This window comes from Mus caroli, chromosome 12 (assembly GCF_900094665.2).
Source record: "Mus caroli chromosome 12, CAROLI_EIJ_v1.1, whole genome shotgun sequence".
NCBI classification, from domain to species: Eukaryota; Metazoa; Chordata; class Mammalia; order Rodentia; family Muridae; genus Mus; species Mus caroli.
In genome coordinates, this window is record NC_034581.1 from 29,497,627 (window position 1) to 29,507,415 (window position 9,789).

The 9,789-nt window shown below is 46.2% G+C and overlaps 1 protein-coding gene across 1 annotated transcript in view; it reads right to left on the bottom strand.

Annotated features, from left to right (window-relative positions):
- The window catches only part of Cdhr3 (cadherin related family member 3), a 61,057-nt gene extending 51,588 nt beyond the window's left edge, over positions 1 to 9,469 (bottom strand). The window contains exons 1-2 of the mRNA XM_021179508.1: positions 9,323 to 9,469; positions 2,630 to 2,832 (exon numbers count right to left, since the gene is read on the bottom strand). Coding sequence (XP_021035167.1) covers positions 2,630 to 2,832; positions 9,323 to 9,410 — 291 coding nt within the window. The 5' untranslated portion in view covers positions 9,411 to 9,469. The remainder of the gene's footprint in view (positions 1 to 2,629; positions 2,833 to 9,322) is intronic.
- Between the last annotated feature and the right edge of the window lie 320 nt (positions 9,470 to 9,789).

Consider the following 9,789-nt stretch of genomic DNA (forward strand, 5'->3'; position numbering starts at 1 on the left):
TCTCTCTCTCTCTCTCTCTCTCTCACACACACACACACACACACACACACAAATGTAAATTGAACCCAGCACTAGACAAGTACTCCACCATTGCACTGGATTTCTTCTAGAACTTTGGCTGCTACCATGCCCAGGGCCGGGACACTTCTCATGGTGTGATGAAAGCACTTGGCTCTGGTCCCATTCCTCTGCGGAACTTCTGTGCAAGCCCAGGGGAGTTCCTGTCCCTTTAGCTTTTTTTCCCTCTTGTGATTATAACTCAGAAAACCATTCCTGTGCTAAGTGAGCAACTCACACTTTACAGCAGAGGTGACGGTCAGGAGGGAGGAGAGTTTGCTGTGAGCTATTTCTGTTTAGAGAAGGCTGCATGGAAGAGGTGGTGGGCACCAGGTTTGACCTTGCAAGATCTAGGCTGATTACAAGAAGAGATGACAGACACGAATGAGCGTGTACAGTGGAGGAAGACAGGGTGAAGGTGGAGAAGGGGACAAGGTGGCCTGGTGTCAGCAGACAGCCTGTCTGTGGACAAGCCTCATAGCCACTCATCCAGAGCTAGGCTATCTATTCTGTCTGTGGAAGGTGAGGCAGGATAAAGACATCATTAGCAGAAACTCTGCACCGAATGAACGTCAAAGCTCGATTTCTAGTAACGAAGCTTTCCCATGCCTCAGTTTCCCTGTCTGTAACATGGGAATCAAAATAACACCAGCTGTGTAAGGTTGTGGTGGGGTTTGAGTGAGCTGACTCAAGGGCTGGGGTCCAGCATGGAGCACTCTCAGCAAGGGTTGGCTTCCTGCCTGAGGCACACACAGCCACCTGACCAGGCTCCTGTAGAGACACTCAGTGCCTCCTTATTTATACACCAGTTTCCTCTCAGGCTCAAGTCCTCCTCTGTGTCCCCAGTTAGATGGTCCTTTCCTCCCACGTCACCCTCGGGAACTAGCTTGAACACCCCACAGGAAGCAAATAGAGTCCTCTCAAGTGTCCAGATTTTATATCTTAGAACCAAAGGGATTGTGCTCCTACCAACACGAACAGAAAAACTGTCTTTTCTTAGCAGTGACTATCAAATGTTTATGCAACTGCCTCTTGCCAAGCCAGTCATGGTATTTTATTTATCACAACTGTAAGTTGGCGAACATCTCTCCACTTCACATATAGGGAAACTAAGTCAGGGAAGGGGAGGGGAGGGCAGGGCAGGGCAGGGCAGGGCAGGGCAGGGCAGGGCAGGGCAGGGCAGGGCAGGGCAGGGCAGGGCAGGGCAAGGGCTCTCCCCGGCCACCAGAGGGGAATAGGGAGCGTCAATTTGGCTGAAGGAAATAGAGCTGTAGAATTCTGGGGTAAAGAGTAAATTTGGCTTTATGTATATGGACTTTGACATTATCCTGAACAAAGCTGAACAAATTAGTTTGGGTCCACAGTGCTCAGAACCGATACTGGGAAAAGAGGAGTCAGACTAAGCCACGGGAGGATGAAGGAGAGAAAGGCCTTCACAGGACCTTGGAGAGCTCCTCTGCTGCTGCAGGGCCCACTTGCTGTCCCTCCCCTGGCTGGATGGCTCAGAGCTTTCCTTATAGAGTCCAGGAGAAAACTCCTGGCCCATGACTAGCCCTGTAGGGCTGAGGAGACCCTCGGCTTGGCAGTACTGGGCTCTACTTGTGAATTAACGGCTCCTAAAGATGTTAAAAATGAGAGCTCCAGGGCTTCTTGCCCTGGTTTCCAGCTCAGCTACACATTAGTGGTGAAAGCCAGGACAAACTACATAGCCTTCCTGTTCTTCATTTCCGCATCTGTGGATAGGAGGTGATGTTAAATCACAACCCTTGTACCTTGAGGATTTCAAGGGCAGGAGTGTGAGAATCATTTTCAGTGGTGTCCAGCACTCTGTAAGTGTGAGCAGTTGGCAGGGCTTAGGGGAACAGACTGGCAGCAGCTGCTAAAAGCAGGCCAGATGTCACGAATAGATAGGCAGGGCAGCTGAGTCCTGGAGCCAATGTCTGGATCCTGGGAACTTCCATAGGACAATGACTTGGGGCATGGGTTCTGCAGGCCAGCTGTAGGGCCCTGATCTTTCTGCTTCTTTGAGGCTCTCCTAGTGATGTGGAGGATGAGCTGCATTTAAAAACAGCAGAGTAGACTTCCTGGATTCAAGGTCACCTGGATTCAAGGTCACCAAATTGTCAGATTCACCTGTCAGAACAGGGTCTGGAAAATCAGGGAAAACAGAGACAGAGCCCACAAGGCTGCCTGGGATTTCAGACTCTGGAGATCACCATCCGGTGCAGATCTGATTTATATTGTTTAGTACAAAAACTTAGATACAAGATTTCAGCCAATTAGGATGCAGTTATGTAACCAAGAGCCAAAAAGGGCATTACACATGCTGTCCTGCTGAATCTAATTCGCTAGCCTATAAGTCTGGGGGTGGGGTGGGGGTGGGTGTCAATCACCCAGGAGTATTTTCACAAAGGTGAAGGGAGTAGCCATCACCCCTGGTTCAGGTCCTTTGTTCTGTCTCAATGGTGGCTTTCCTGGGAGCCACTTTACATGGCGTCCTGTGTATGGCTGGATCAAGATTCTGTGTATGTCTTCTTTGCAGACATGGGAGCATAAGGGAGAGGCTGCTTACCTCAAAGTTGGTTGCTGACAGTCTGTTCACCCTGAAGGCCTCAGTGAAGGGTCTTGGGTTGACGACCAAGGGAAACCCTGGGATCACAGGTGACAACGATACTGATAAATTCACAGAAAACTTGTACACCAAAGTGGCAGGTGGAGCGTTCTCTGCCACGTTGCTAGTGGCAGGCAGGTGGACCAGGTGTAGCGCTTCCCCTCCTGTAGATTTAAACGGAGGCAAGGTGACAGAAACATCAAGGCATTGGCTGGAAACAGGCTCATCGCTTGGCTGGTGACTTCGTTTCATGGCAACAAAGGAGACTGGTCATTCCCCGAGACTGAATGCTTTCACTAAGCACTGGAAGTGAAAACATGGGGTCTTCTGGGAGCCAAGGAAACAGCCAAACCAAACAGGCATGAAATCTGCTGCTGCTGGAGAACAAAGCCTGCAGTCCTCACCCCCCTCCTTGCTGCCCTCCTCCTTCCTGACCTTGTTAAGAACCGGGGAAAGAACCGCTTAAAGGCCTTAGTGGGCTAATGGCATCCTTTCTCTTGCAGGGGCCCCAAAGATTCTGGACGTTTCTTTTTCTTCTTGAGGCACTGTTGGATTCATGATGTCATCTGAGAATCGAGTGTGCGTGATTAGAGAACTCCAGAATGACGGGGGATTTCTCCTCAGCCGTTAGCAAGTCAGGACAGTGAATGGGCTGTCGTTGTTGGAGGCTGTTTTGGGGCATCCTTTAGAGGATCAGTCAGGACTTCTTGCCTGATGAATCCCCATTTCACAGAGGAGAAAATGAGAGAGTCAGAAAGGCACATGGATTTCTTTGAGCTTCACTAGAGATGGGGGGTTTTATTATTTAAGTGAAGCATGTCCTATCATGCTTCTCCCAGGAAAGACAAGGGGCCATCACAAGGTAGCTATGATTCGTGCCAGATTCAGCCACTGCGGCGGAGGCCTCATGGTTTTACAATCTTGCTAACAACAGTGGACTGGGGTGACTAGTATCCTCCAAAGATTCATGTCTCACAGAAATTCAATGATACCCTACATGGAAAAGGCTCCTTTACAGGTGTACATACTGAATAAGGGTATTTATCCACTTAGTTCAGTGGCCTGTGTCCCTCTAAGCAATCAGTTCATAAGTAAACATATAAAGTAAGAAGGGTTTGGGGTAGAGGAAGAAGAGATTAGAAATATATCATCATGGCCATCAATAAATGCCCATCCACGGCATCAAAACATAAGCACAGAGTTGGGTGGGAAGCTGGACATAGTGGTACAGGACAATAATCCTAGCTCCTTAGTGGAAGGCTGAGAAGAAGGATGAAAAGCCCAAGATACATTGTATATACAGATGAAAAGCCCAAGACACATTGTATATACAGAGTGAGTGTAAGCTAATCTGGTCTATTTGGTGAGACCCTATCTTAAAAATACAAAGGAAGTCTGAGGATGTGGTACAGAAGATGAGTACTCTCCTACCACACCCAGGGTCTGGGTTCACTCCCTATTACTACACACCTGAGCACGCAAAGAACTCTGCTAGGATATAACCCCAATGCAAGCAAGCCTGAAGCTCTTGATAAGCTTTACCCGGGTTTCCACAGCCTCAGCACCCAGTAGGAGGACTGCTGGGGCTGCCAACCCTGGTGTCTCCTTTGAGGCACTAGAGAGGCTAGAGAAGCTATTCCCCAGATGGGGAGGCTCTGTCAGTCACTGAGAGCCCCTGGTGCTACTGGGATGGATACATTGACTTTGTAGCATTGATCGTATCTTTGAGAAGACTTGAGTGTGAGATTAATTCCCAGGGAGAAATAGCATTCCAACTGAGTAGCCTGACTCCAGGATCAACATCCTCAGTCCTCCCTAAATGTCATGCTTTGAATGACAGCAAGGGAGATATTTTGGAAGGAGTAAATAGATCTAGTAACCTCAAGCAGTTTGTATCAGGAACTGCTCATTCTGTTTACGGATAAAGGTAGGCTCTCTTTAGCTATGGCCTTTTCTGCTGACATTCACATAAGAGATGTCCTATCCTTCTGGTGACCTCTTCTCAGGATAAGGTCGTGTGCCAGGATCATTAAAATGAAGAAAACAAAAACAAAACGAAACAAAACAAAAACATCTTGGACGCATTCACTGGTGATACTGGCAATCACAGTAGCCATTTAAAATCTACATGTCCCATTCTCCAGATGCGCTGCCAACAAAGAGGTGGGAACAGTGCTAGCAATTACAAAACTTCAGTGGCGTTGCATACTAACAAGGTGCATTAGTGAGATGCAATACCCAGAGCATTGACCCATTCATTCCACTGGGAAGATTGAGGGAGGTCCCAAGGCACCCAACTGAAAGTGATGTGCCCAAAGGTGACCAGCCAAGCTAAAGCAGAGAGGTTAGAGGCTCAAGGCCAACTCTCCTTCCCAAGACACTACATTTCCATCTTAAGGCTGGTCTTCCAGAAGATTCTTTTGGACTGTGGTGAATAGGCAGGAGGTTTTCATGGAATTTGACTTACACATGTGCTTTAAGAATCAAATTACAACGGCTGGCATCTAACACATGGAAAAAAGAAAAAGCACTTGAAAATGGACTAGCAGTCATAGAGCTGGCTGCAACATCTTAATGCACGAAGCACATTTTTCTCCTGAACCACAGCCTTTCTAGGAATGAGCCTCTGGGGCCTCCTCCTGAGAGCCGGTTTTGAGACACTTGAGGTCTCCCCAGCTTCAGTTACTGGCCGAAAGCTGACCGCTCCAGGCCCCCAACACTAAGTGATAACGCACAACCTTCTTCTCTAAATTACAGCCCTGCTTTTGAGACACAAAACAACCCTCACCTGAGAGGTGACTGCTAATCTATCTTTATGTGCCTTTTCTTTCTCCAGAGGTCAGAGGACATCTTTCTGGAGTCAGTTTCTAATGTCGGTGTGTGTGCCGTGGCATGCCCCCTCTCATGTACACACTAATAATAAAGAGAGAACCAAGTAGTCCTTCATATTCCCTCTTAATCAAAGAGTGTGGGGGAAGCCAGGGTTTTGAAGCAGAGATTTGACATGGGATCCCTTCTGCTTCATTGCTGCTTAAACATGTGACTGTGCTGAACTTCTGTGGGACTCCAGTGTCCCCGCTCTTGCGGCACCAGAAGCACCAGAATGGCTGTTAATCGAAGTTCTGTTGTTAAGGAACACCCATAGGAGCCCAATAACAGAATGTGCAAATCTATAGTATGTTTCAGGGAAAAAAATTACTATAGAACAAAAACATTAAGGAGACTCATCACAGCTGAAGGCTACCCCCAACAGAGAGACACAGAGGGCCAGGGACAGGCAGGATCTGTTGTCACTTTTTCTCTAAGGGCTTTGGCATAACATATTTTCTTGGATTACGAACCACTCATGTGTGCACAAATACTGTCTTGAACTATTTTGTGGTGCAGTAACAGAATACTGCCAAGTGGGCAATTTATAGATAGTATGAAAGTCTTTGGCTTATACGTATACATGTTGGAGTTCCTAGCTGAGGGTTGGTATGTGGTCAGGGCTCTCTGGCTGCTCCATAATACACCCTCTTCAAATGAGAAAAAGGCCCAACTTTCTGTTTATTTGAGATAGGATCTCATTTTGCAGTTCAAGCTGTCCTGAAACTCACTATGTAGCTCAGGCTGGTCTCAAATTAATGGCAATTCTCCAATAGGACAAAGGAGAAAAGAAGTGGACCTCAATATTGATTATGACCATCACATTAGCTTGTAGTTAGCAAGAAAACAGTGTTCTGCTCTGGGAGCCTCACCCTGCTGCTGCCCTGAGAAGAACTGGTTTCTTTTAGACTTTTCCTAATACCACAGAGGTGGGCGATGGGGGAAGAGAGCTGGGAGGAAAGCTCTTTTGAGGCCAGCTCTAAAAAAGGAAGAGAAACCTTTTGCCATCTCTTTGGGTATCATATATACCACAGAAAGACTTCCTGGAAATTGACTCTCTTCCTGACTTTTCAAACCATGAGGATGAGAGTGTCAAGATGAAGCCACACAGGCTGGAGAGATGCCCAGCAGATAAAGTATTTGCTGCACAAGCCTGATGACCCATGGGAAAGAAGAAGGAGGGAACTGACTCCACTGAGTGATACAATGTGTGTTATGACAAAGTCTCATTTCAATGGGGTGGCGCAAAATCCCTGGAGGCTTTCTAAAAATATATACATCATCCATATACCTAGGGTTAAAATATACTTGGGTCCTCTGATGGGTCCTTCATTTTCTGACTGGCAAAAGACATTTGGCTCTTTGGTGTTTATGGAATGGAAAGACTCTGGTCTCAACCCTTTCCCATAGACACAGTCAAGAGTTTGTCACGTGTCTGTTCTCTGGGGATTTCCTTGTAAGTCATTGTCAGAATGTCACATGATCGCCTCTCAAACAGAAAGCTTTTCTTTTTCCTCATCTTGGTAGGAGACAGGGAGGACAGAAGCCAAGTCAAGCACAGATGTGAAGTGGGCAGAAGATTTGAGGGTCTACATTTGGTAAATGCTTTCCAGTAAATGTGAAAGCCACACATGCATCAGACTCTAAAACGGTGATGTTCAACCCAACCAAATACACACTGGATGCCATCTTGATAGCAAGGGCCCTTGGAGCACTAGAGATGTGAAAATCTGACATTGTTGGGCTGACGTTGTAGTTGAAGTGACAGGTCATTAGAGATGACTTACAGAGCTCATGTCAGCCATTTGTGTGTTGTACTGAGCTGTTTGAATAGAGGCAAGTGTCATCCCATGGTGCAGTGGCTAGAAGGTTTATGATGAACATGAGAAAGTGGGAAGGATGTAGGGAATGGTGCACCTGGCATGGGCCTTTCAGAAACTTTGGACCTAAGGAAAGAAAAGAGGAGGCTGCTTTGCTTTTGTTGAGGTTGTTGTCATGCATTCTGAAGGCAGGTACCCATTGTCTTTCATCACACCCAGACCCTCCCAAAACTCTATGGTTCTAGAGCAATCATTACAATCAGGTTCTCAGACTCACAAAAGATGAGAGGGAAAAAATGGACTATATCACAGAAGTCCATCAAAAATCTTGACTGTAGTGGACAATGTGTAAGTGTGTAGTCTGTTCGGCCAGACAAGTGGGATGCACTTGTCTATAGGAAATCCCAAGTGCACAGGTGCTTGTAAGTCTGTGCCATTTGTTTCTTCTACACATTTGACAGTGTTCAAATGAGAGCCACTGACAGCGTGTGTCTCACCTTATTCTTCCCCTGGTGACAATAACTGTCACCTCTTAACTCAATCATAGATCAAAAGCTCATATTTCTGGGGAACTTTCAAATGTTTCAAGAGCCTGGACCGTTCACAGCCTGTTTTCACTCTGTGGATTTTCTGCCCTCCACAACTAAAGCCTCAGGTTAAGGAGGGCAAACATTTGGAAGCCCAGTTTTTATTTTTATTTTATTAGCAGATCAAAGCAGAAAATCAAACATTTTTATGGGTCTTGAAAAAGCATTTTGATTTAAAAATCCATTTTGATTTAGAACCAATCATCTAGATAAAACCATCTCCTAAATGTAGAAAACATTTCTACCTTAGGCCAAAAACTAGCACCATGCCTCGGGGTATAGGCATCAGGGATGTTCACTTTCCTTATTAGTTAAAAGTGGTCAGGAAGGACAGGACGGGCCTGGCAGTTGGATGAGAGAAAGAAACAGTGCATATAGCAATGGCACGGAGGACTATCAATATTCATTCTCTTCGATCCTGGAAAGTGCATGTGAATTAAAGGAGACACTGTTAGAAATGCTGAGATAACTCCTTAACAGCTGTCCATACATTGTATGAAAATAAGCAAAAAGAGGAAAGAGAAAGAAAAGACTTTATTTATAAAAATAAAGAAAAATACACCCAAATAACGAGCTCTGAATGTAAATATCCACATAAAGGAAACTAAACTACCTTTGAGGGGAAGAGAGGAAGATTTGAGCAAATACCTAGAACTACAATTGGGGAATGAGAGGCATAAAACACCAGTGCAACCTTTATTGTGTTCCTCGGCCCTTCTAAGTATCTTACTATCTAACTCATCTCGGAGGTAAGTTACTCCCATATTAACCTGCAAATTAACATGAGTGAATATATTATGCATACATTACCTATTCAAAATATAAACACTTCATTTAAAAAGCTTAGTTTCAACAATCCAAAGGTATTCTTAAAAATCATGGAACATTCGTGGAGCTCTTGAATGAAGAAAGAACATATAGGAAGTGTCGGGTGGAATCTTGGGTCTCTTATCAGAAGAACTGGCCTTTGCTCCTTAGGGAAACAATTGCCCCTCCATATCTGTTTCCCAAGTTCAATGCCTCTAAGAAGGACTTTGTCACAAAGGTTGACTAGGCATCTGTATACAGCTAGACTCTAAGAAGCACTTTTCCAGCATTAGTTCTCAGAGAGACTCCTCACACAGGCCAGTCACAGCAGAGTGTGCTCTGTATAAGCCCAGGCTCTGCTGTGGGCCTTTAAGTCATGTCTGCTCCAGGACCTCTGACCTGAGGGTGCAACCTCCCTCAGTTGCTCTCTCACATCATTGCAGAGAAACCCCCACAGTAGAGAGCCTCACAGTGACCATGTCTTCTCTGGGGAAATTCTCAAGGAATGGTGTTCTGCAGAGCAAGCAGGCCAAGCAAGGCTTTGCAGAGCAAGGGGCTCACAAGGCTCTTACCTGAGGTGATCCCGAAGAGAACAAGGACAATGACTGCCCCCTGCATGCTGGATGGCTCCCTGTGTGTACGGCCACAGAGGATTTTCATCCAGTGTTCTAGCCCTCATTTGTTCTAGACACCACCATTCTCCTTTCCCTCCTGACTTTGTTGCCAGGCAGGAAAACAAACAGAGGCTTTGGTGGTAACTAAGGGAGACTCTAAACACTGTTGTCTGCTTGTCCCTTGATGACCAACTCGTGTGATAACCTGCTACCCAATAGGCTAGCTTGTCCATCCTAGTTAGCCCCAGGTCTGTCCCCAAAGTCCTCATCTGTAAGTCTCCACAGAGAACTCCCAGCAAGAGAAGAGGGCAAAAACGTGCCACATAAAAAGTGCTCAAAGCTGTGCATCCTTGTCATGAACACGGTGGTCGTCACCGTCCTGTAACCAAGCCTGTTGTAGTTTGCCCAGGCAAGGGCTACAAATG